The sequence below is a fragment of the Bos taurus genome, chromosome 19 (assembly GCF_002263795.3).
Source record: "Bos taurus isolate L1 Dominette 01449 registration number 42190680 breed Hereford chromosome 19, ARS-UCD2.0, whole genome shotgun sequence".
Taxonomy (NCBI): domain Eukaryota; kingdom Metazoa; phylum Chordata; class Mammalia; order Artiodactyla; family Bovidae; genus Bos; species Bos taurus.
The window spans coordinates 45837827-45864095 of record NC_037346.1 but is presented as its reverse complement, the minus strand read 5'-3'; the positions used below and the strand labels follow the sequence as shown (position 1 = coordinate 45864095).

The window sequence follows — 26269 nt, the reverse complement described above, 5'->3', positions numbered from 1 at the left end:
GCTCTAAAGCAGTGCTGCTTAGACCTTAATAAGGACAGGCATCATCTAGGAAATCATGTTATAATTCAGATTTTGTTAACCCTTTGTGTGTGCTATCTGACCCTACTCTTCCTGCCATCCATCTCCAGCTATAGCTGATTGGACTAGAGGTAGATGCTGAATCAAGGGCTCATGGGCTCACCAACAGCCAATGACAAGACCCTGAGCACAGACAGTAAATCTAAGCCCAGTGAAGCTCCTCTCTTGAAAATCAGAATGGTGTCTGAATAGAGACCATTGCCCACTGGTAGTGATCCCTGAGCTGAGACCACGATGTAGAGTTGTGGCCAGTGCCACAATGAGCCAAGAGGAAAGATCAGATCAGTCGCTCAGTTGTGTCCGACTCTTGGCGACCCCATGAATCACAGCACGCCAGGCCTCCCTGTCCATCATCAACTCCCAGAGTCCACTCAGACTCACGTCCATCGAGTCGGTGATGCCATCCAGCCATCTCATCCTCTGTCGTCCCCTTCTCCTCTTGCCCCCAATCCCTTCCAGCATCAGAGTCTTTTCCAATGAGTCAACTCTTCGCATGAGGTGGCCAAGTTCTGGAGTTTCAGCTTTAGCATCATTCCCTCCAAAGAAATCCCAGGGCTGATCTCCTTCAGAATGGACTGGTTGGATCTCCTTGCAGTCCAAGGGACTCTCAAGAGTCTTCTCCAACACCACAGTTCAAAAGCATCAATTCTTCGGCGCTCAGCCTTCTTCACAGTCCAACTCTCACATCCATACATGACCACGGGAAAAACCATAGCCTTGACTAGATGAAGCTTTGTTGGCAAAGTAATGTCTCTGCCTTTGAATATGCTATCTAGGTTGGTCATAACTTTCCTTCCAAGGAGTAAGCGTCTTTTAATTTCATGGCTGCAGTCACCATCTGTAGTGATTTTGGAGCCCAGAAAAATAAAGTCAGCCACTGTTTCCACTGTTTCCCCATCTATTTCCCATGAAGTGGTGGGACCGGATGCCATGATCTTTGTTTTCTGAATGTTGAGCTTTAAGCCAACTTTTTCACTCTCCACTTTCACTTTCATCAAGAGGCTTTTGAGTTCCTCTTCACTTTCTGCCATAAGGGTGGTGTCATCTGCATATCTGAGGTTATTGATTATTCTCCCGGCAATCTTGATTCCAGCTTGTGTTTCTTCCAGTCCAGCGTTTCTCATGATGTACTCTGCATATAAGTTAAATAAACAGGGTGACAATATACAGCCTTGACGAACTCCTTTTCCTATTTGGAACCAGTCTGTTGTTCCATGTCCAGTTCTAACTGTTGCTTCCTGACCTGCATACAAATTTCTCAAGAGGCAGATCAGGTGGTCTGGTATTCCCATCTCTTTCAGAATTTCCCACAGTTTATTGTGATCCACACAGTCAAAGGCTTTGGCATAGTCAAAAAAGCAGAAATAGATGCTTTTCTGGAACTCTCTTGCTTTTTCCATGACCCAGCAGATGTTGGCAATTTGATCTCTGGTTCCTCTGCCTTTTCTAAAACCAGCTTGAACATCAGGAAGTTCACGGTTCATATATTGCCGAAGCCTGGCTTGGAGAATTTTGAGCATTACTTTACTAGCGTGTGAGATGAGTGCAATTGTGCGGTAGTTTGAGCATTCTTTGGCATTGCCTTTCTTTGGGATTGGAATGAAAACTGACCTTTTCCAGTCCTGTGGCCACTGCTGAGTTTTTGCCAAGAGGAAAATGAGCTTGCAAAGGCAGCCGGCTCAGGGGGGAGTAGAGGAAGAGGGTGCACAGAACGTGTGCAGCCTGGAGAGGCAGAGGGTGCCTTTGCTTTCTGACAGTTCTCTAATCCCCAACTCCCATGAGCCCCAACTGGGCTGTTTGCCCTGGTGTTCTGAGAAACCCCTTGTCCTTCCAATAAGCTCCTCTTTTTGCTTGAGACGCTTTGAACGGGTTCTTGTTCCTTGAAGCCAAAGGACTTGAATTAATCAGAATGCATGAATCTGTACCCTCATCCACCCGCTCCTGATGGTGAAACCCTCTGAGTCATGAACAGCATCCTGTGTTCTGTTCATATCCAGGACCTTGGACAGGGCCCTTACAGTGGGTTGGAGAGTGTGGCCTATCTCTGGATACAATCAGTGTGCACAGGTGTTAGGGGAAGGTGCAAGGGCACATTCCAAGTGCGTGGAAGGCAGAGGAGAGGCATGGAGCTGGGTGAGCATGTGTGGAGGACTACACCCACAGGGTGGCTGGGGGCTGTAGCGGGTGAGTGAGGCTGTAGGGAAGGCTGATCACATACAGCCTTAAACACCAAGGCTGATCATGGACAGCCTTAAACACCAAGCTGAGGAACTGGGGTTGGTTAGACAGGCAGTAGGAAGGCATCCAAGGTCTTTCAGCTGGAAGGACAGGACCCAGAACAGTTGTGCTCTTTTCTTTCACAAGGATCCTATTGGCCTCTCATCACCAGGTGAGAGGTGACATTTTGAAATAAGCCTGTAAAAAATGGAAAGGAGGAGAAAATGGATCCCAGAGATTTTCCTAGCAGAGAATCAACAGGAAATTGTAATTGACTGCACGCTGTGCTAAGCCCAGGGATGGAAAGTATTCCATTAATAAACCAGCATGTGGAAATAAAAGTCCAACCTCACTATTAGGTAGAGACATGCAAATTGAAAGGGATATTGTGTTTCATCACAGCAAATTGGAAAAGATGCTATAGAGGGTGTGGAGAAATGGTTACTTCCATAGTTTCCAGCACACGCAGAGGATAAATTGACACACATATAATTTGGAAAGTAATTTAGCAAAATGCATTACCATCTTTAAAGGTGTTCATACCCTTAGTTTCCCAGAGATAAAATTACTAGATCTATCTCACAGAAATCTCTTAAAATATGTAAAGAAATTTACTGCCAAAGATATTCCTCACGCTGCTGTAGGAAACAGATCAAACACCCAATAAAGAGAATGTGAAGTCTATGAAGTTATATCTGCTAATGAATATTACATAGCCCAGTCCAAATAAAGGTTCAAAGGGTACACAGAATATTCATAGCAGAATGCCAATGTAAATATCCATTTTTTGCTGTGACTTTGTAATTGAAACACACAAATAAAAACCTGTGAATGGGGACTTTCTTGGTGGTCCAGTGGCTAAGACTGCTGCCAATGCTGGGGTCGGGGTCTGGGGTGGGAGGGGAGAGATGGGGCGGGGGTTCCACCTTCGGTCAGGGAACTAGATCCCACAGATTGCAACTGAGAGTTCACGTGCCACCACTAAGAATTCTGCATGCCACAACAGAGACTTGGCAAAGCGAAATAAATATTTTTAAAAATAAATTAAAGATTTTTAAAAAAACCTATGAATGGTGGGGAAAATGACTGAGTGGAAATATACCAAAGTTTAAGAGAAATTGTGCTCTTTTTCTTACTTTTCTATACTCTCCACTTTTTCTCCAAAGCGCAATAAATTCATGATGAAAAGAAATCCCTGGAGCCTGATAAAGCAGCCTGACCCGGGAAACACTTCCTGGCTATTGTAACTGAGACTCCCAACTCCTGTCTCTCTTTCACTGACTGCCCTGTGCCCAGCTCTCCCAGCAGAAAGGAACACACAGAAGGACTAGCAGTGTGGCTGTGGGGCTGTGTCTTTGTCTCGTCTGCTCTGAGACATTTAATTCTCAAGCACAGTGCTTGGTACTCAGTGATAGCCCCTGCTCACCACAACTAGAGAAAACCTGAATGCAGTGATGAAGACCAAGTGCAGATAAAAATAAACAAATATTTTTTAAAAAGACATTAAAAAATATTCTCATACCTGTCTCCAGACACCTTCATGTCCTCACAATCAGCTTCTATAGAGTTCATCTTAGGCCCAGTATGGGTTTCAGAACTTTTCTGATGGGTAATTTGCATTTGTTGAACACCACCCTTTGCTGTAGTTTAGTTTCCTGATGGAATGCCCCTGGCTCTTAAGGAGTGAGCCCACCTGCTCTTATATCACTGACCAGCAGATGGCAGCAGAGGAGCGTGCAATGTTCAACACTGCAGGAAAAAAGAGGCACAAAACCTCCCACCCTCCAGTCTAACTGGGTTAGACTGCAGAGGGTTCTCTCGTCTGGCTCTGCGGTGGTGCCCCTGATCACCGCCAGGCACCCACCCCCACACCACATCCCCCTGGGCATGGCTGGGCATCCTGATTCCAAGGGGAGAGGATGACTCCACTTCTGGGAGCTCATCCAGGAGGAATTGTAAGCTGATTTGGGAAGGATGATATTTGGAGGTGTGCCAAGAGCTGTCCTGGAAACTTTCCCTTTGAACCCTGAGCTTACACATGTTAACGAGATAACATGTGTATCTAGCCTGTCATTAGTGCTTAGCATATGTTAGCTGTGTGCACACATACCTCACCTCATTTAATCCTTATGACAAACCCACAATGTAAGTCTTTGCACCCCATTTCACAGATGAGACTATCAAGGCACAGAGGGGGTGGTCTCAGTGGTTCAGCATCACAGCCAAGTGACTATCAGTGCTGAGCTTTGACTCCAAGTCTCAATGACTCAGAGCCCAGCTGTGTCCTCCTGTGCTAGCCAAGGAGATGCTTCATGGTGAACCAAAACCTTATACATGCAATTACTTCTCAAAGAGAATGGAGGCTGAATCTCCTGGGGGGCACAGGGCAAAGGCGTGGGTAGACCCAGGGCTTTCCTGGTAGAGGCATATGTTGCAGTCAGAGTGTGCAGAGAGGAGGGGTGTTGATGGGAGCTGATCCCGGCTGCTGGGCTAGGAGATAGAGAGCTGTGAAATTAGGCAGTTCCTGGCCCTCTCTGGGCTTTCCTTCCCTCATCTGTGGAATAGAGCATCTCTCAGTCCTTGCTGGTTCTCACTGTCAAGGGAAGCCAGAAGCTCCAGCACCAAACTTCTCATTAACTCAAAAAATCGCTAGGCTGTGACCGTTCGTTCTTTCTGGGTAGCCTGAGCACAGCACAGCCCCTGAGCAGGGACTGGCCACCTGGAGCCCTGGTCATGGCTCAACCTGGAGCCCTGGATATGGCTCAGGAGTTCATTCTTGCGCTGGTCCTGTCTTAACTTTTAAAGAATTAGTTAATTTGTTTATGGCTGCGCTGGGTCTCCGTTGCCGCATGTGGGCTTTCTGCAGTGGCAGCGAGCAGGGGCTACTCTTCGTTGCCGTGTGCAGGCTCCCCTTGCGGTGGCTTCTCTTGCTCAGGCTCTAGGGCATACAGGCTTCAGGAGTAGTGGCATGCGTGCTCAGTCACTCCACAGCATGTAGGATCTTCCTGGTTCAGGGATCGAAACTGTGTCCCCTGCACTGGCAGATGGTCTCTTAACCACTGGACCACCAGGGAAATCCCTTTAATATGTATTTTGTTTGTTTTTGTGGGATCTTAGTTCCTGGACTACGAGTCAAACCTGGGCCCTCAGCAGTGAAAGTATGGACTCCTAACTATTGGACTGCCAGGGAATTCCCCCTATTTTAGGTTTCACCTGGCACAGGTTGGGCTCTGCAGATGCTGAGACAGAGTTCAGAGTGCAAAAGGGAAAGAGGAGGAGCGAGGTGAGGGCAGAAGAGCCATCAGACTGGGGTGCAGGCCTGCCTGCCGCCTCTCTGCCAGCCCTGGGGTGATGGCCAGGCCCTGGTCCTGCTGTCTTGACCTATCATCTGCCTGAGGGTGCAGGACAGATGTGTGTGCATGTTTATGTGCGCGTACCCGTGTGTGTCTGTGTGTGTGTGAGTGTATGATAACATGTGCAGATTCCTGTGTCCCTCAGGTGGGAGCTGCCAGCTCTGGGCACCTCTTGACAGGTGACAGCTTGGTCCTGCCACTGGATTCAACCCAGTCCCTGGGAAGCTGGCTGACAAAGGGAGGCAGAGCCTGCAACCTAAAGAGGATCCTGGCCCTGGGGTCAGAGCAGGAGCAGGGGGTGCAGCAGCGCCGCAAAGTTTCTGGAGCCCAGGCTCAGCCCCTGCCCCGGAGGGTTTAACACTCAGTACAGTGCCCTGAGGTGGGTAGGGTCATTCTCCCCATTTTATAGACAAAATGTCCTCTAAATGCTTGCCTCTGCTGGGTGGAACAGTGAGAACAGGATCGGACTCATTCTTCCCCCAATCTGTTTGGACATGGTGGGGTGGGGGCGGGGTTGGGTGGCTTCCTTCCTCAGACCCTCCCCTTGAGAATCTTCTCCTTGGAGGCAGGCATCACCCTGCTGCAGGGAGCTCTGAACCAGCATCCTTAGAGCCACCCTGACTACAAGTTCCCGGTACAGATCTTGCCGCCCCCCACCCCCTCACCAAGTCTAGGTGGTGAGAGGGACCAAGAGCCCTCCGCTCTGCCAGCCCTTCCCCTCAGGGCTGGCAGAGGGGTGCAGACCACCCTTGATAGGTCCAGTGACGCAGGTCAGCAGCGGGAAGGCAGCCTCGGCTGGTGGGGAGCCAGAGCCTGCGGAGGCCCCTCTGCCAAGGCCAGATGGTCACTGACTCCAGCGGGAGGGGCTGCCAACACCTCCGGTCAGTGTCCTGGCCCGTGTTCCTCACTCGGCCCTTGTCCAGACCTGGCCTTCAGGTGCTGTTTGACGAGGAGCTGTGCTTCCTCCCCAGTGAGTGGGGCTTTCTGTGAGATGCCCTTTACCTGCACCCCCCACCTGCCTGGCCCTCTTCCTCTCCACCCCCAGGGTGCAACCAGACCCCTTAGAGTCTCATCTCCACACTGCCCAAGGCTCTGCAGGACCCCAGGGAGGAGGCCTGAGGTCTTCATGTTCATGCGTGTCTGCTAAGTTGTGTCCAACTCTTGACGACCCCATGGACTGAAGCCCTCCAGGCTCCTCTGTTCATGGGATTCTCCAGGTAAGAAGTGGAGTGGGTTGCCATTTTCTCCTCTATGAGATCCTTCTGATCCAAGGATAGAAACTGCGTCTCCTGCATCTCCTGCATTGGCAGGAGGTTTCTTCACCCCTGCGCCACCTCTTCATGCTGCATCAACCCATCCATTCATTTGTTATAACAGCTTTAAGAACTAAGTGAGGTGGGTTGAGAACAGACCCATCTTGGCTCACACTCTTTTGGTTGCAGAAGGGGATGGTCTGGATGACAACCTGGACTGTGATGGGTGAGGATTCCCAGGAGGGCTGCCTCGCTTGCACAGATTCACTTCATTGTCTGGGTCAAAACTGCAGGCAGTGGCCAGGCGTTGCCCAGGATTCACTGATTCATCCATTCAATGATGCATTCATTCATTCATTCATTCCTCCAACAAACATAAATCAAGCACCTGCTACATACCAGGCCCTGTTCCACACAGATGAATAAGACAGAAGGCCCCTGCCCTCACCAAGTTGATATGACTGGGGGAGACGAGAAAACTAATGAACCGGGTATAGGGTGATGTGATTAGGGCTGGCAGATGCTTTAGGAAAGGTCATCAGGGATCTCCCTGGTGATCCAGTGGCTAAGACTCTGAGCTCTTAATGCAGGGGACCTGGGGGTTTGATTCCTGGTCAGGGAACTAGATTCCACATGTTGCAACTAAGACCCAGCACAGCCGGATAAATAAATAAATATTAAAAAAAAAATTTTTTTTTTTAAAGAAAGGTCATCAAGGAAGGCCTCCCTGAGGCTGGGGCTGGAAGGACAAGAAACTGGTCAGACCCGATTCTGGGGGTGGGAGGACTAGAAAGTTGCAGTAGAGGACCCAGCAGGTGGGAAGGCCCTGGGGAGAGAAGGGGCATGTGTGTGGTGGGGGCTGGCGTGTGCTCCCTGGTGGTGGTCAGGGCAGGCATGCTGGGTGTGAAGGGGCGGAAATTGGCACCAGAACTCAAAGGCTCGTAGGAGTTGGATTTGACTCTTTCAGCTCCTTTCACAAAGGGGCATAATATAAACAGAGTTAACATTCACATCGCTCTCCCTACATGCACTGCATTAGTGCTCTTATGAAAGCCAATGCAGTCAGACTTCCCCCAAACCATGGTAGGTCCTATTATTATCCCATTCAACAGGTGAAGAAACTGAGGCACCACGAGCTTAAATCACTTGCTCAGTGACACAGGACAGATCAGTGGTGGAGCTGGAGTTTCTGGTAGGCTGCTGGCTTCCGAACTTTAACCACTGTCTTTTCCCACACTACCCTTCCCGCATAGACTCCTCCGCAAGACTTCCCTCACCCCAGTTTGTTTCCTCTGCTTAAGCAACATCTAAACATACTCTAAAGCTTAAGGAATTGTGGGGTCCTCAAGAGGTCATCTTGTCCATGCTCCTGCCTCCAGATAGACATGGTATTATAAGTCTCATCTTGAGGATGAGACTCCTAAGCCCCACAGGGGTTAAGAAACCAGTTCATTATCCAAGGTCAGTGAAGGAAGCATGGGAACTAAAGCCATGGTCTCCTAAATTCTTTCACTCCAGCTCCAACCTCTCCATCCCTGTTTTGAGATGATTCTCAAGTTTTTTCTTATCTGTTCTCCATCCCCCACCCTTCCCCCAGCTGGACAGCAGACTCCCTCTGTGCCCACCAGCAGGGTGGGGTACACAGCAGCTGCGTACTTGGTGTCTGTGAATGCAGCAGGTGGATGAGAGCAGGCACACTGGGTGTGACGTTGCTGTCCAGGATGCTTACAGAGCAAGGATGCTTAGCAGGAAGGGTGGGTGTGAGCTGACGCTGGAAGGCTGCTTAGAAATGTTTCATCTGGGCTTCAGCATTTCTCTCTTGGGTAGGAAGGGTGTCTCAGCTAGAGGAAACAGCATGTGCAAAGAGACAAGGAGAGTATGTGGCATAATCAAGGAACGGTAATGGTTTGATTGGACCTGAGCATGAGAAAAAGATGGGCAATGAGGCTGGGGTTGGGCTGCAGAAACAGACAGGTATGGTCTGTCCCAAGGACCCTGCAGGCTCTATGTGAACTGCTTCCTTACAGTTCTAACAAACAAAGAAGCTCCATGGGTGAAGGTGAAGGTGAAGTTGCTCAGTCGTGTCCGACTCTTTGTGACCCCGTGGACTGTAGCCTACCAGGCTCCTCCATCCATGGGATTCTCCAGGCAAGAATACTGGAGTGGGTTGCCATTTCCTTCTCCAGGGGATCTTCCCGACCCAGGGATTGAACCTAGGTCTCCCTCATTGGAGGCAGATGCTTTAACCTGAGCCACCAGGGAAGCCCTAACAAACAAAGCAGCTCTGTGGGCAGATACAGAATATTTTTAATGCCCCAGTTTATTTTTGTCACACGTGGCTTTGCTCTGTGATAGTCTAGAGGCACATGTCCCAGGGTTCCTGGTTCACAAGGGATCTTGGGTCAACATGCTCTTCTTTACCTTAAGGCCCTTCCTCTTGTGGAAGCCTGTCCAGGACAGGTTAGCCTCATGGGCCTGGGCCTGGGCCTGGGCCTGGATATGGCCCAGCTCTGAGGGTGGCGGCCTGAGCGGTATCAGCATGGCCATTGGCATCAGTGGTAAGAGCTCCTCTGAGACCCCAGAAGGGGTACTCGACAGGTCATCGGGCTCCAGGTTGGCATCGCTCCAGCCCTCGGAGCTGTCACTGTGGCCTTCTGGACTGGCGGCTCCATCCTCAGATATGGTGACAGTCTCAGCCGTGCCCTCCCCAAGGCTGCTATCTAAGTCTCTTGCCAGGGTGGAGATGGTGGCCCCCTCAAGCTCGAAGGCTCTGTGGATGTCTGCTGCATGCTCCTGCTTCTGCTCAGAACCAACTGAAGGGGCACCGCAGAGCCCTGGCACAGGCCGGGTGAGGGCCTTGCCTCTAACCTGGCCTGTCCAGAAGAGGGTGAGCTCTTGGCGGCAGGCGGCCACGGCCAGGCTGGTGAGCAGGGTGCTGGACACCAGGTAGAGCAGGGCAGGCTGGCCCATCTGCATGAGAGCCATGGCGAAGAAGGTGACCAGCAGGCCCACAGCATAGGCTGCTGTGCAGGCCACGAAGTAGACCTGCCGCGAGTGGATCTGCACATCAAAGCGGTGACAATAGGCCACCAGGAAGCCGGGGACCACGATGTCACCGAAGCCGAGGATGGAGAAGGGCTGGTCACACAGGGTCAAGGCCGAGAAGCTCAGCCGGGGCACCTTGAGGACCATGGGCAGCCTCTCATGGCTCAAGGAATCTGCCGGGCCCGAGGCCACGCCAACCATGATGCTCTCGCCGGTCCTGGTGAGGAGGGGTGTGATGAATACGAAGAAGACGTCAAAGACTAGCAGGGCCAGCAGGAAGGAGGCGCAGCTCTTGAGGGTGGGCAGGCGCATGCGCCGTAGGACGAAGAGGCAGTAGGCCACGCCCAGCGTGTCCTGCAGCAGCCACGCCCAGCGGTCCTCGTTCCGATAGGCGACCCAGAGGACCGTCACCACCAGGCACAGGCCAGCCAGCAGCAGCAGGGGCAGCTGCAGACAGGCCCGGCGGCCGGGCAGGAGCCACTGGTCCTGCCACACGGGCAGGTGGCGCACCACGGGCACCAGGCAGCTGTAGAGGCCGGTGCCCGCGCCCAGCCCGAAGATGGCGATCATGATGTAGACAAAGCAGTCGTAGAAGAAGTAGAGCAGAAGCATGATGGAGCAGGACATGGTGACCACCGCGCCCGTCATGGCCGGCGTGAAGTCCACCGGCGAGTCCTCGTCGTCTTCTTCGGGCCCCCGCCGGGCCGCCAGGGCTCTCTGTGGAGGGTGACCGCCGGGCCCCCCGCCCCCTCGTGCCCGGCGCCGCTGCAGCCGGTCAGCCTCAGTCACGCCGGCCCAGTAGCCGCCCACGGCCACGGTGCCCACGGCTAGGAGGAAGATGACCACCATGTTGTAGTCGAGGATGGGCTCTGGGGGGGCGTACAAGGCCACGTGGACCCTGTTGCCCCCGTGGGTGTGGCTGAGGATGTCTAGCATGTCTGTGTAGCGGAGCACAGCCACGGGGATGGTGAGGTCTGGGAGGGGCTTGTGGGGGTTCTGGGCCGCCGGGGTGATGTCTGAGCACTGTTGGTCGCTGACCCGGCTCACGATGAGCAACCCGTGGGCGCCTCGGCCCTGAGCCAGCCAGCCCTTGTCGTAGAAGCTGCAGTTGCCTCTCATGACCATGGCGGTGGTCCGGTGGAGGGGCCGCTGGCTGGCGGAGCCGTCCGGGTGGGCCTGGTGGGAGGAGTCCTGGCCTGGGCACCAGGATGCGCCCGTGCCATCGTGCAGGGGCAGGAGTGGGGCGTGCTGCAGGTCCCGGGGCAGGGTGACATAGTCGGAGCGGAAGAGGATGCAGTAGTCCTTGCTCCAGTTGTCCGACACCACGTGGACCACGCCGTACTCCCCCTGGGCTGTGGTGCTGGCCAGGAGGAAGAGGAGGAGGAAAAAGAGGAGGAAACCCAGGCACGCCATCCTCCTCAGGCACCTACCGCTGCGTCCCAGTGTGGCAGCTGCCCACGGCCCCCTGACCCCTCCCAGGGCTGGGTGTGGCCCTCTTGTCACAGAGCAGCTGCTTGGCCGACAGTCCAGGAAACCAGGGCCACACCTACCTAGTCACAAAGCTGGGCAGCCTCTGGGGATCCTGTCCCCCAGCCCTGCCTCCAGGTGGAGAGGTCATCTGCCTAGGAGGAGCTGGACCAGGTCATTTGAAACAAGAGGTGGGGGGATGGGCTTGAGGATCCCAGACAGGATTCGGGACCAACCTCGCCCTTTACAGACCCAGCAGGTGCCTGGCCCTCTCTGCCTATTTCTCTAACTGCAAAGAAATGACATTAGACCAGACGGTTTCCTGGGCCCCTGGGATCCCTGACCTCAGCGATGTTGTACATTTTTATCAATCTCTTCCTGAGTGCCAGGTACTTTTTCTGCAATCACAGCCTCCTGCAAGGGGGTATTACTACACCCATCCAGCACAAGGCTGTGAGCCCTCCTTCAAATGATGCCCCTTGGCACAGGCACATGACCGGAACTTTGTTCCCAGACTAACCAGGATTTAGGAAAGGCCACGTGGCCATTTCTCGCTGTTGGAAATGAGCAGAAATGAAGTGAGTCCCTCAGAAACCTGGGCAGAGACCATGGGGCTCCTTGTCCATCTCTTTCTTTTTCTCACAAGTCACTCATGAACAAGCCATTGTCTGTGGAGAGGGGGATGATGTCCTAAGAGATGGGGAGAAAGGGAGTGAAGGAGCCAGGTCCCCGGATGCTTGCATGGAGTATGGGATACTCATTGTGGACTGTTAACATACATTATCTTCCTTAAGCCACAGGTTTCTTGTGAGTCTGTTAACAGCAGCTTTGTTGTTCAGTCGACAAGTGGTGTGTGACTCTTTGCAACCCCAGGGACTGCAATGCACCAGCCTTCCCTGTCCTTCACTATCTCCTGGAGTTTGCTCAAACTCATGTCCATGGAGTCAGTGATGCCATCTAACCATCTCATCCTCTGTCGCCCCCTTCTCCTCCTGCCCTCAATCTTTCCCAGCATCAAGGGTCTTTTCCAATGAGTTGGCTCTTTGCATCAAGTGGCCAAAGTATTGGAGCTTCAGCTTTAGCACCAGTCCTTCCAATGAATATTCAGGGTTGATTTCCTTTAAGATTGACTGGTTTGATCTACTTGCTGTCCAAGGGACTCCCAAGAGTCTTCTCCAGCACCATGGTTCGGCTGAACCTTACCCAAATATATCCACTTCGTGGATGAGTACACTGAGGCTCAGAAAAGCCCACCCCATGGGCCCTAATCCCAGCCCTCAGATCCAGCTCTCACTCTGGACGTATGTCACTTAGGTGTTGCCCTGTCCTGGGAACTGCCCGGGGTCAGCCTGGCTCCCTGACTGCTTGACTGCAGCTCTAATCTCTGCCCCAAGGCCTTCCCCACTGCCCATTCTTGACCTTCAGGCCCTACCTTCAAGGACAGCACCACCACCACATTTCAGGAGACCAGAGGCCCATCCTTAACATGTCATGATCACAACTCAGATCTTCTTTTCTTTTCTGGTTTTTTTTTTTTCTTCTTTTTTTGGTTGTGCCTCGTGGCTTCTGAGATATTAGTTCCCTGACCAAGGATTGAACCCATACCCATGACATTGCAAGTGCTGAGTCCTAACCACTGGACCACCAGGGAGTTCCCAAGCCTTACTTTCTTCATTCCCTGGAGGAGAGGATGGTAACCCATTCCAGTGTTCTTGCCTGGAGAATCCCCTGGACAGAGGAGCCTGGCGGACTGCAGCCCATGGGGTCGCAAAGAGTTGGACACAAATGAAGCAACTTGGGGTGCATGCAGCTTGTGAACTCCACATCAATGAGACGGCAAATCTCCAGCTTTGGATGCTTTGAAGTGGAGGGTGAGCTTAAGGGACCTTTGCCAAGAGGTTGATGAGTAGAACCTTGTAGACTCTGACAGTCCCCTCCCACCCAGTTGGTGACATTTGTCTCACCCACACCTGACTTGACAGGTGTCAGATATTCTGTATGATTCAGATTGTGTCTTTCAAAGCATCAACCACATTTTTTTAAGAAGTAACAACCCTGCTTGTTTGTGCACTTCTGTTTCATCCATTCATATAACATTTAATTAGATTACAAACAGTAATTACAATGACAAATTAACTGTCAGAAACACTTTAGGGAACAGGGACAACTGACTGGTGAGCAGATCCCCAGCCAGTGAGGGTGAAGTGTGAGGGCCAGTGGAGGAAGCTGCCAGCTGCCCCTCCCCGGGCTCCCATTGCAGAGAGAGGACAGGTATATCAGTCAGGGGCTCTCAGGGAAGGGACGGTGGGCCTGTGTAGTTCTTATGAGAGTGGAGCAGTGTCTAGACTGGGTTCACCTCTCTGCATCTGAGCACCCAGATGGTTGGTACAGTAGGGCTGTGGTAATAGAAATCTCTCTGCACCGTCTCTGGCCCCCACTTCCCTGCCCCAGCTACTGATGTTCAGCTAGACTCTACTTCAGGTAGAGTCCTGGGGCTTTAATAAAACTGAAGACTAAGACACCTACCGGGTGTAGCTATTATAAAAATAACAAAACAGATAATAGCAGGTTTGGGGGATTTGCCTGGCGGTCCAATGGTTGAAATTCCATGCTTCCACTGCAGGGGGTGCAGTTTCAGTCCTTGACTGAGGATCAAGATCTGTGCAGAGCAGCCAATAAATAAATAAAAAGTTATTTAAAAACAGAAAAAAACAAACAGATTTTGGCATGGATGTGGAGAAATTAGGATTCTCATACGTTGCTGGTAAGGATATTGTAAATGGTACAGCCGCTGTAGAAGACACCTGGTGGTCCCATGGTAGGTTATAAACAGAAATGTATCATGTGACCCAGCAATTCCTCTCCTGGGCGTATACCCCAAAGAACAGAAAACAGCTGTTCAAATGAAAAATTGTACTTGAATGTTTGTAGCAGCACTCCTCACAATGACTTGGAGTAGGTGAAAAGAACCCCAACATCCTTCATCTGATGGATGGCTAGAGAACGTGTGGTCCCCTCGTAAGATGGAGCATCATTCTGCCCTACAAAGGAACGAAGCTCTGATTGTGCTATGATGTAGACGGACCTTGAGAACATTAAGCGACGGAAAGAAGCCAGACACGAAAGGACAAAACCTGCACGACTCCACTTTTATAAACGTCCAGAACAGGCAAATCATCAAGACCGAAAGCAGGTGGTGGTAGCTGGTGGGAAGGAGAGCTGTGGGTCTGGGGTTTCATCAGAGCGATGAAAAAGCTCTGGAGCTGGATAGTGACAATGCTGGTACAACGTCGTGAGTGCATTTAATATGCTGAATTGTACACTTGGTTGAAATGGTAAGTTTGATGTTGTGTGTATTTTACCGTAATTTCATTTTTATTTATTATTTTTAATTTATTTTTTGGGCTGCACTGGGTCTTCGTTGCTGCGTGTGGCTACTCTCTAGTTGCGGTGTGCGGGCTTCTCGTTGCAGCGGCTTCTCTTGTTGAGGAGCCTGGGCTCTAGGGTAGTTGCAGGCTTCAGTAGTTACGGCTCGCAGGCTTAGTTGCTCCTCGGCAGATGGAATCTTCCTGGACCAGGAATCGAACCCATGTTCCCTGCGTTGGCAGGCAGATTCTTAACCACTGGACCACCAGGGAAGACCCCCAGTTTTCTAAAGAACAAAACAAGGAGCAACTTCAGTCCCCTCCAGGAGTACTGTGCTCAGGACAGGCCTTGTACCTGTCCTGGAGTTCATCAGACCAGCATGTGCCCTGATTTGGGGTTCAGAAAACACCCCCTGAAACCCGAAACAGAGGCTGCTCCTGCCTCCCCCTCTGCCATCTACCCTTGGGCAGCCATGGGATCAAAAGAATTCTCTGGACTCATTCCCTCCTAGGCTCTTGCCAGGACGCAACTCATCAAGGCTTTTGGGTGTCTTGTCTAATTGCTGCTTCCCCAGATCCCCCATCTTGCCCCCCAGCCCCAGCGCCAGCCCCCAGTCTTGGATTGGCTCCTCTCCAAGGCCACTCTGCCCCTACAGCCCCCTGCAGGAGGCCCTGGTAGGCGCAGTCACATGAATGGCTGATGCTCACTCCCCAGCCTGTGTTTTTGCTTCAAGACTCTGCAGCACCCTCCCTCCCCATGCCCCCCAGATTTCACCCCTTTCCTTGAGGGCATCCTCCTGGTCTCCAGCTTCTGGTCCCTCCCAGCTGCCTCATCTTAGCTATGGCCTGGACTCTCAGGGTCACCGCCCAGGGCAGGCTGGGACAGTGTCCCTGCCTTCTGTTGGGGACTTAGGTGGTGCCTGGAGTTATTTTGAAATGATCATTGGTGTTTCTAGTACACCAAGACCTCTGAGAAATATACTTGGTCCAGGCCTCTCTTGACCTGAGTCTGCTTAGCAGCATCTGCAGGGGTTGTGGGAAAATGGAAGGAAAAGAATAAGAGGTGATGCTCTGAAATGGAATGGAGCAGGGACAGGGCTGGGGACTCGGGGAGGGTGGGCTGGTTCAGGGAGAGGGCCACAGGAGGCCCATGCCTTTACAGGCACAAACTTCTGCATCCAGCTTCGTCTCTGAACCCTGTTTGTCCACAAATTGGAGAAACTGGGGAATTCCCTTAGAAGAGGGTTGGCAGGAGCAGTGGGGCAGGAAGGGGAACTCCACAAGAAATTCAGCTGTGTAGGGTTTAAACACCATGGGGGCCGAGTGAGGCCGGCCGGGTTTCACATCTAGCTGGGCCACTGCTGGGTGCTCCCAGGCATGTCTCTCAACTTCTCTGGGCGTCACTTCCCCCATCTGTTAAATGGGAATAACAGATCTTGCCTCATAGGGTGGTATGAAGGGTAGATGAGATCGGAGTGTGGGGGGCTTAGCAGAGGGGCTCCGGGTGAGCACTCAGTGATGGTACTGCTGATGGAAAAATGCAGGGAGCACCCCTTCTGTTTGAACCAAAGGTGGGAAGGTGAGTTTGAAGTCAGGGGGCTGCACAAGATGAACTTGAGGGACCCCCGAGCTGCAGACCAGTGGCACCCTCACATGGGCTGGGCGTGGAGACCCTCAGAGGCTTCTGGTGGACATGGGCTGTACTGTTTGCAGTTAGACATCATTTTAAGGAGTGGAGGGGTGCAGGGTGTTGGGAAGGTAGGGAAGGAGTTGCTGGATGTAGAGAACCCTCATGGCTCTCACCCAGTTGGGCTCGGCAGTCTGACACTGGCTGGGCCATCTTTGGGCCGCGCTGGTATTTGCCTGGGACTTCGCCCCCATCAGACAGTCTGAAACCCCCAGTTCTTCTTGCCGTCTCCTCCCCCTAGAGCCGCTTTATCAGTCCTGGCCTCCATAAACCCAAGCTCAGTGACTCCAGTTAACTGATGGGGTGGAAGGAGACCTGGATTTGGAGAAGACCTTTGATCTCAGAGGAGTCCACTTGGCCTCAGTTTTCTCGGCAGGAAAATGGGCTGATTCCATTTTCCGTGAATGTTATAAAGGATTTTGTGGATTGCAAAGCAGTCTACAAATGCCCATAATTAATTATTGTCTGGATTCTAAAACCTCCCTTCCTCCTTGATCTGCACCCTCTGCCCTCTTCGGGTTCTGGGGTGTCTGTTGGGGTCCCACTCTGGGTCCTATTAGCAGCAGCAGGGGGCTGAACAGGCCTGGAGGAGAAGCCGGGGACCCCAAAGCAGGGGCTATGCTGTCACACTCAGGGAGGTGGGGAGCCAGAACTGGAAAACCCAAACCCCACAGGGTGGTTTTTCCTCCACTGGTGATCTGAGCCCGCGAGGGAGGGTCTAAAGGAGAAAAGGGCTCAGGTCGAATTTGAGGGAACTGCAGCCTCTGGGTGTGGCATGGAGAAAAATTCTTCCCAGTTTCATAGAGGGGCCTGTCCTGCAGTGATCCCCCACCCTGCAGCTGCCCGGCCCCTTCCCACAGTGTGGTGAGGTGCATGTCTCTTGGCCCATCACACCTCCCACAACCCCAAGGGACCTCCCTTCCCACCCACGCACAAGCCAAAGCTACGAGCAGAACGACCCTCAGAAACCCCATTGGGGGCCTTGCCTTGAGCCCAGCCCTGGAGCCCACAGAAGAGTTAAACACTGCACACCTGCCTCTGGCAGTTCTTTGCAACCCAGATGTTCCCAGCCCCTTGGCCCTTTATAGTCTCTGGACAAGGGGGATCTTGAGATCATCTGGACCAGCCCCCTGCCTGCCCAGGGACCCCCTGCAGCTTCTGTGCTGACTGCCAGCCCCACTTGGATGTCCTCCTGTGACCTTCCAGCATTGGCAGCTCTGAACTTTGCAGCCTGGGCCGGCATATGTCCTGGGGGTGCCACTTGCCTCCCCACCTCACAAAGGGCTGAGGGCACAGCAGGTGTGTGACTGGCTCCCATCAGCTACAACAGCCAGGAGGGGCACTTCCCTGGTGGTCCAGTTGCTAAGATTCTTGAGGTCCCAATGCAGGAGGCGCAGGTTCAATCCCTGACCAGGGAACTAGATCCCACATGCTGCACCTAAGGATCCCGCATGCCACAATGAAGAGTGGAGATCCTGAGTGCTGCCACTAAGACCCAGTGTATAAATAAATAATAAATATTATAAGACTCAAATAAATAAATACTAAATGTTAAAAAACAGCCAGAGGACAAGCAGGAGAGGGGGCACCGCCCCAGCTTGGTCCCTGCAGACCCCTTGCCTGTGGACTCCCCCTCACAGCCCCGAGCCCCCCTCGGCGCCTCTGCCCTTGGACTCCCCCTGACTCCACGTCCTCGCTTTCTCACTCTCCTCCTGGATGGGAGGCAGCGCTGAGAAAGCTGCCTCCTGTGGGCCTCCTCTGTGGCCATTTGAGATTCAGCCGCCAATTCTGGTCCTTCTTTTGGGGGACTCTTTATGGGCTTCCCCATAAAGTTCCCCCACAGCTGCTCTGGAAGCTGTCAGCCTGTCTCCATCCTGGTGGCCCCTGGTCCCCTTCTCACAGCCTCCTCTGATCAGCTGGCCCTCCCAACTGCCTCCTTAAGGGGACAGTGCCTGGGGAGTCGGCAGAGCAGGGTACCCCACTTGGCTTCAGGGACTGAAGCTTCTCCTCCCTTGGTGAGCGGCCAGACCCTCACCCACTGGCGCCCCCTCGTCCCCCAGCAGATGCTTCTGGGCTCCCAGCACCACGGTCATCTGTCCTGGTGTCCTGACGCCACACTCACCCGTGTGCATGTGTGTGGGTGTCCCTGATTGTGTGCATGCATGTATGTGCGTGCACACGCCCCCCTGCATGGTCCTGTTTCTGGGTCAGAGACTCGGAGGCAAGGCCCAGGCCTGAGAGTGGTGGGTGGAGTTTCTGTGTTCCAACCACCTCTTGTCCTGAGGATGCAGCTCACTCTTGCCCAGCTTGCTCCTGACCTCCGCAGGAGGTGCTGGAACCACTGCCTCCGGAGGGCTGGTGGATAAACTTCCCTGGCCCCTCAGGTGGGATGACGCAGGTATGGGTCCCACTTGGCTCCCCCAGCTTGCGCAGCAGGACTGAGCTACCATCGACCGTGGCGGTGGGCATGTGCGCCCCTGCCCTGGAGTTGGTTCTTGAAGCCTTGTCTCCTGGTCTGCTTCTGGGGTTTCCATGCTAAGACAGCACTCAAGCTTGTACAGCCTCCCCTGCTTCTTAGCTCTTTTCTGTTTCCAGCCCAGCTCCTCCCCTGGGGCTGAGACACGAGGCTGCCCAGTCCCACCGCCGCACCTCTGCTCAGGCTGCAGCCTGCTCACGGAGTCCTCCGTCTGCATGGTTTGCCCACAGCCCTTCTCCCTACAATTCACCCTCTTACGAGAGCTGCCCTTATTTCCTGGGCCCCACGACCCACACCCTTCTAAGTCCTTTCCTAGCCTCAGGGGCCCCCTAGGGCCCCATCCCTGGCAGATGTGAGGGTGCCATCGGTGCCCCAGCCACACAGTGGCCCTAAAGGCTGAAAGTGGCTTCTGTTTCTTTGGGATGCCCTCCCAAGCCAGCCCTGGCACACACAAGGCCTTCACAAGTGCTGGTTGAAAGATAAATAATATAATTTACACCAGCCACCCCCATCTCCCAGCCCCAAGCCCCAAAGTCCTGCTCTGGCTGTCCAGTCCCTCTGGATGTGGCTGGCTCCTTACCTAGGGTGTAAGCGGCCAGCTGGCTGGTGCTCTGGGGAACTCAGGGCAGGGAGGGGCCAGCACCCCACCCACTTCTATTTTGGCTTAGCTAGTGATGCCATCCCAGAGGTCATCCAAGGGCCACAGGGCCCCTTTGGCCAGCAGAGGGGTTGGGTCCCAGAGGCCGGGTCACTGAAGCCAGTGGGCTGGGTGGCCCCGGCATTCTCTGCCCCCTTCAAAGGGAGGCTGGCTTTGGTGGGGGCACACACGGGCTTCTGTCACCCTCCCACATCCCCATCATCTCACAAAGGGGGGACACCTGGGGCAGGAGGCTAAGGACGGGGAGCCTGTGTGGGGTGGGCAGCAGTAAAGGTCCAAGGGTGTGAGGCAGCGAGGCAGGGCGTTTCTGGTGGCAGGGCCATGGGGTCAGATGACTGGTGTTTGGGAGGATTTCAGTTATACAGCCTGATGTCTGAAGATGCCATCTGATTTCTAACAATGTCTCCAGGGCTTCTGACAACAGAGCCTTGGTTCCCAGTGGTGCAGTGCTGCTAAGGCCTGGAGGCATCCTCATGGTGGCCTGGATACTGTGATGAGAGTTTCCCATGATGCCTGTGGGGCCGCGAATGGGCCCCTACAGTCTCTGAGGACATCCTGGGGTCTCCAGTGGGCTGTCATCTTGTGCTCTGAAGGGACTCGTGTGCAGCTTTGGATTCCCCACCGTCCAGCTCCCAGGCTGCGTGTCCAGTCCATTTTCCAGGGAAGATGGGGGCAGAGAGAAGCCAGAGGCCCTGGGCCCAGCCCAGGCCTATAGGCTATTTTCCACTCATCTTGTGGCCCTGACTGCTGCCAAAGGCCTGGAACTTCTGCTCAGCTGGGGGTTGGGGAGGGGCCTCCCGGGCTCTCAGCGCCAGCTGAGCCTGGGGGTAGAGGGTGTGGGAGGGAGCTGGTCCCCTCCACAGACAGGGTGGCCGGCTAAGCCCGGCGGCCATCTCCCCAGCCGTAGATCTCGGGGGCCGGTCCGTGGCCCTCCAGCTCACACTGCTGTGGACTGCTTGATGCTGTGAAAGCTGACACGGGTGGGGGAGGTGGGGATGGACATGGCGCGAGCCACGCGGGCACGGATTGAGTGCTTGTCCTGCCAGCGGTGCCACCTCTTCCGGATGGCAGAGCGGACCTGTGGGTACACAGCAGAGCACAGGGTCTGAGCCCGGGGTTTCAAACCCCCGCTCCCACCCCCACAAGCAGCCATCCAGGGAGCCACCTAGGAAGGGCAGCATTGACATCATCACCATCGTTGATTTGCATATTTGTTAGGACAGTTTTCTCAAGCGTTATGAGGAAGGGGTGCCTTTTTTGAATCCACCCAAAGGTGCCATATTCCCTTGGCCATGAAGAATCTCTACCCTCAACCCACACATGTCTGCCCTCAACCTCCTGCCCTAGGGCTCAGCTTCCTGGTTTTACAACCCATTTCACAGACTCATTGATGAAACTGGAGTCCCAGCTTCTGACCCCCTACACCCACTGCTAAGAAGCGGGCTTGTTACTGCAGCAGCTGAGTGGCAAGTGGCAGGGACCCTCCCGGAACTCCCAACAATATCCCTGTAGGGGCTGGTAGCTGGGAGGAGGAAGCCAGGGGAGAGAACCAGGAGAACGGAGTGGGGAGGACGGAGTTGGTGTGTGGCAGGCAGGAGGCAGCTACAGACAGCCTCTGGTCTCAGCAGGCCTCCTGCCGTCCTGAGTTCTGGGGCCCCAGGTCCTCACCTCGCTGTTGAGGAAGCAGTAGAACACAGACACGAAGAAGCCCTGGGGTGGAGGGAAGGCGGGTCAAGGGACTGGGGCAGGCATGGCCTCACCCAGGCTCAGAGTCGCCCCCAACCTCCTGCCCTTCCAGGCCCCTGCCTGGGAGAATCCCCACCCAAAGAGGAACAGGGAACAGGCAGGGGGACAGGCCGGGGCTGGGAGGCTGGGTGGGGTGGGGGAGGGGTGGGTACCTGGAAAGATTCCAGGAAGGAGTTGAAGTAGATGAAGACGACCCTGGAGACCTCGTCCTCCCCAGGGTTCACGAAGAACAGCATGTACGTGATGCCCAGGAGGGGGAGCAGCACCAGAGTGGCCTTCACAGCCTTCCTGAGGGTGAGGGGTGGGAAGGAGGCCCAGAGTCACAGCCCATCCCAGGAAGGAACTGGAGCCTGGCACTTGGTGAACAGGACTGGGTCTGGGGGAGGGTTGTAGCACATCCTTGGAATGTCTGAGACAGGGGCGGAGCTGGGGTTTCAGGAGGGACTCTCAGGCCTGGGGGGAAACCCTGGGTCAGAGGTGGGGTCTTTGAAGCCCCCCACGGGTGGGGAGGCAGGTCTGGTTACCTGTACTGAATGGTCTCAGAGGTGGTGGATGCCCGGAGTTTGGTCATGAGGATGCGGACGATGTTGAAAAGGAAGATGAAATTGATCTGTAATTTGACACACAATGGAATGGCCTGGGCATGGTGTGTGCAACATGCTGGTGGGAAGGTGGGGGACAGGACAGGGACTCAGCTGTCCTGGGTCTGGCCTCTGCCACCCTGCTTCTCTCCCTCTTATCTGTGTGAGCCCAGCACAAGCCTGGCCCCGTGCCCCCTACCTCTAGGCAGAGGAAAACTTTCAGTCCATGGTAAGTACTGCTGGCCTCTCCCCACTGAGCCCTGCCCCCACCGCCCTCCTACCCAGGTTCTTACCAGCAGGACCAAGATCATCGGGCCCTGGTAGATGTAGTCAGTGTACACCCCAGGCCTTTTGCCAAACCAGCACCTGGAAGGCCACAGAAATAAGAGGAGAAGGGTCATCCAGATCCAGGTCAGTAGCATGAGGGAGGAGCCGCACTGGGCCGGGGAGGAACTGGGGCCAAAAGCCAGGATCTGGGTGCCCTGCTTCTAACCCGGGCAGAAGGTCAAGATCCCACCACAACGCCTCAGTTATTCCATCTGCAGAATGGACAGCATCCTTTGAGATGTAAAGCTGGAATCGGGCACTGTGGCAGGGAGGGGGATTGTGGGAAAGCCCGCTGAATAGAATAGGCATGGGCCCAACACACACAGTCCCCACTGTAGCTCTGGCACATGCCCAAAAGGGGACCTTCCCTGTACCTGTCATGCAGTCACTCCCCACCCTAGTAGCTAACACCTGCCACGAGAGGCAGAGTTGCTTTGCATTTTCGTGATGTCACCTCCAGCAAGAGCTAGGGCGGTCTAGGGAGTGGGTTGGTGTGGGGCATATCGGAAAGTCCTAGATCCTTGTGCAGAGACGCTACACTCTCATCATGAGAGTCCACAGTAGCTAGAAATCATGATGCTTCCATAAACAGGAAACTGAAACCTCTTGACTTTTTCAAGGTTGGAGACAAGTTCAAGTTTTCAAAAGGACCAAAGGCAAACTGTCCTGGGGCCAGGTCCAGTCCTTGGCCCTGGGGTCTGCAGGTTCTCTCAGGTCTCCTACCTGCATCCCTTCTGATGCAGTGCCAGCATCTTACCACAAGGTGGAGCTCCAGAGACGCTCAGACGGACTTTCCGCCAAACTCAGCCATCCTTTTGGCTCCAAGATGTGCCCAGATGCACACACTGGGCAGCTTTTTGAAACCCGTCCTCTCTTCCCTGTACTCACCTGCACACCTTCAGGCACAGGATTTACAATGCTCCTGCTCTGGGACCCAGGTCGCCATCCTGGGAATCACTGCCAGGCCCCTAGTTCTGTCAGCTGCCCTCAACGCCCAGCCCAGGCCCCCACCCCACCAGTTACGCAAATACAGAGAGAGCCACAGCCAGGCTGGGCCGGAGTCAGGAAGGATCACCTTGATAAATGTGTATATAATTTTCCAGGCTCCTTGTCAGGGTTGGACGGGAACAGCCACGGTGATGGAGGCAGCCTGGAACCCAGACAGTGGGTTCCTGAGGACACTTTGACAAAGAAGATTCTGGCACATCCCCTGGCCTTCTCAAAGTCCACTTTTTCTGCCTCTCTCTTACAGTGGTTCTTAAGTTTAGCTTCATATTAGAATCACCTGGGCAGGTTTAAAAACTCCTGGTGCCCAGATGACACTTCAGACCAATGACATCCAACTCTCTGGAGGGCAAGACTGGCCATCAGTACTTTTTAAAGCTTCCCAGGTGATTCTAATGTGAACCAAGGCTGAAAACCACAGCAACAGAAGTGAAGTTTTCAGGGGCAACTGGAAACACCTGCTTCTATTTAAATACAGCTCAAGACTTGAAAGATGGAAGGAATCTCTGAGATTGGATCAGTTTCTATTAAATCCACATAACCTTTTGCTAAAACATGTCTTTATTAATAGAAAACATTTATACGCATTTCCTATGTGTCAGACTCTATTCTAAATGCTTGATATATATATATATATATATTAATTCATGTCATTCCCCTAACAACTCTTTGAGGGAAGGCACTATTATGAGGATGCCCATTTTGCAGATGAGAAAACTGAGGCACATTATAGGAACTGCCCCAAGGTCATAAAGCTACCTAGTGATGGAGTCACAATTCATAACCTGGGTGGTTTGGCTCCAGGGACTTCCAGTAACCTTTAGTCTGTTCTGCTTGTCATGAAAGCCGAGACAGGTAAAGAGCCTGTCCTGTTGACAGCCTCAACCCACCTGTCCAGCCCCACCTCAGGCAGAGCATTGCTAGGGATCCACAGATTGAGTCTGACCTCCAGGAGCCTCCCCACATGGATAAAGAAATTGTGGCCCTGATGGGGAAGCTGACACGGCTGAAGGTCCTTGGGGAGGGTCAGGCATAGCTGGGCTGGGAACCTGGGCCTTGGGGCTCAGGGGGCCCTGAGGGCAGTGAAGAGGAGGTGACTTACTTCTCATTGTCGTAGTACAGCTTCCCAATGGCCCAGGCCACAATGATGGGGAAAGGCACACCTGGGGGGAGACCGGTGTCAGAGGACCTGTCAGTGGAGTCTGCGGGATGCAGACCTGGAAGACCCCAGCACAGCCCAGGGCCTGGAGGTGGGCAGGGGTCTCCCAGGTACTCACTGGCTCATCACGCCTCCTTTGAAATGTTCCCACTGTCTCTGACCCCAGGTAGGGACGGAGGGCTGTGTGCACACCCCACCACCCTCACCTGGCCTGACCCGGGCCTGGGTCGGGGGAGGACAGCCCAGTCGGGGCAGGGGGCTGGCCGCTCACCCCAGCCGATGCAGATAAACATCCACTTTCGCAGCCGGTCTGTGGAGTACGTGAGCACGATGGCCGTGTGCAGGTAGCAGCCCTCACCGAACATCCAGAAGAAGTTGGTCACGTGGAAGTAGTTGTAGGCGGCTGTCACCAGCCTGCACCAGCCCTGCCGCCCACCCCATCGGAGGTGATGATTAACCAAGGGGGGTGGGGATGCGAGGAAACAGCAGCCCACCCTGGGCCTGGGGCCTCCTCCGGGCAGGATGGGGGCACCCCTGGGATCCACTCTGGCACTATGGGCTCCAAGGCCTGGTTCCCGTCCCTGCTCCTCCAGGGCCGCCCCACCCAGACCCTTCCTCTGACCCTGGGCCTGCCCCCCCAGGACACACCACGTTGCTCTGATGGACTTCGGGGCTCATGGTGAGCTGGACCACGAACCACGTGGCATTGCGCAGGATGAAGGCTGAGATGAGGTTCCAGTGGATGATGTTTCTCAGGCACCGGATGCTCCTGGGGGCAGCAGAGGCGGGTGGGTGACAGGAGGCAGAGGAGGAGGGAGAAGATGAGGGATCAGCTGCCAGCATCACTCCAGCCCAGATGTATGGAGGGGAAGCTGAGGCTCCGAGCAGGGGGAGGTGGCTAACCCCACTTCACACTGGGAGGTGGCATCAGAGGCTCTCTTTACATCACAGGTCCCTTCCTAATTGTGGCCTGCCCAGACCTAAGCAGGGGCTTCCCTGATAGCTCAGTTGGTAAAGAATCCACCTGCAATACAGGAGACCCCAGTTCGATTCCGATCAGGAAGATCCGCTAGAGAAGGGATAGGCTACTCACTCCAGTATTCTTGGGCTTCCCTTCTGGCTCAGCTGGTAAAGAATCTACCCGCAAGATGGGAGACCTGGATTTGATCCCTGGGTTGGAAAGATCCCCTGGAGAAGGGAAAGGCTACTTTCCTTCCACTCCAGTTTTCTGGCCTGGAGAATTCCACGGACTGTAGTCCATGGGGTCACAAAGAGCCGGACACGACTGAGCGACTTTCACTTCACTTCATGTCACCTCAGACCTAAGCTCTGGGACAGAGCTTACCACATGGCCAGCGCTGAAGGGACCAGGGGCTGCTTGCCAACTGGAATGCCCTTCTCCCACGGGCATCCCTCTCTCCTTGTAGCTCCAGGTTTGAGGCTCAGCCTCCAGCGAGATGGCTCCCTCCCAGTTCAGCCCTGATGCTCAGCCCATTCTCACCCCCCATTCCTGGCACAGACTCAGCCAGTGCTTCCACCTGCATCCTTGGCAGTCGTGCTGGGCCCAGGCAGGTTCAAACCCAAAGGGGGGGCTCCACCTTCCTAGTCAGCCAAATGCGTGCAGCAGTCCAGACTGAGTGGGTGACTCCAGGAGAGCCTGGGCTTTGGCCAACCCCTTCCCCTCTCGTGACCCCAGTCACTGGCAGGGGTACAGAAGTGACCCTGCCAGATGCTCCAAGAGACCTGGGACATCTGTATTTGTCACCTTGTCCCATGAAGTGAGGGGGCAGGACTCCCCTTTCCCAGCAGCCCCCACCCAAACTGCCTCTTGTTATCTTACTTCTCTGCCCCG

The 26269-nt window shown here is 54.1% G+C and overlaps 2 protein-coding genes across 2 annotated transcripts in view; both read right to left on the bottom strand.

Annotated features, from left to right (window-relative positions):
• Positions 1-9203: 9203 nt before the first annotated feature.
• On the bottom strand, positions 9204-11437 carry SPPL2C (signal peptide peptidase like 2C). Its single transcript, XM_002696058.6, has one exon. It carries the CDS (start codon positions 11357-11359, stop codon positions 9287-9289), a length of 2073 nt encoding a protein of 690 aa, XP_002696104.1. The 5' UTR covers positions 11360-11437; the 3' UTR covers positions 9204-9286.
• A 9099-nt stretch (positions 11438-20536) lies between these two features.
• Positions 20537-26269, bottom strand: part of CRHR1 (corticotropin releasing hormone receptor 1) — a 51895-nt gene continuing 46162 nt past the window's right edge. Inside the window, 8 exon segments of the mRNA NM_174287.1 lie at positions 20537-20677; positions 21268-21309; positions 21498-21633; positions 21870-21955; positions 22220-22292; positions 24361-24421; positions 24689-24842; positions 25066-25186. Coding sequence (NP_776712.1) covers positions 20537-20677; positions 21268-21309; positions 21498-21633; positions 21870-21955; positions 22220-22292; positions 24361-24421; positions 24689-24842; positions 25066-25186 — 814 coding nt within the window.

Excerpts from the sequence above, each read along its gene's own strand:
- SPPL2C (XM_002696058.6), bottom strand. The coding sequence starts at position 11,359 with ATGGCGTGCCTGGGTTTCCTCCTCTTTTTCCTCCTCCTCTTCCTCCTG.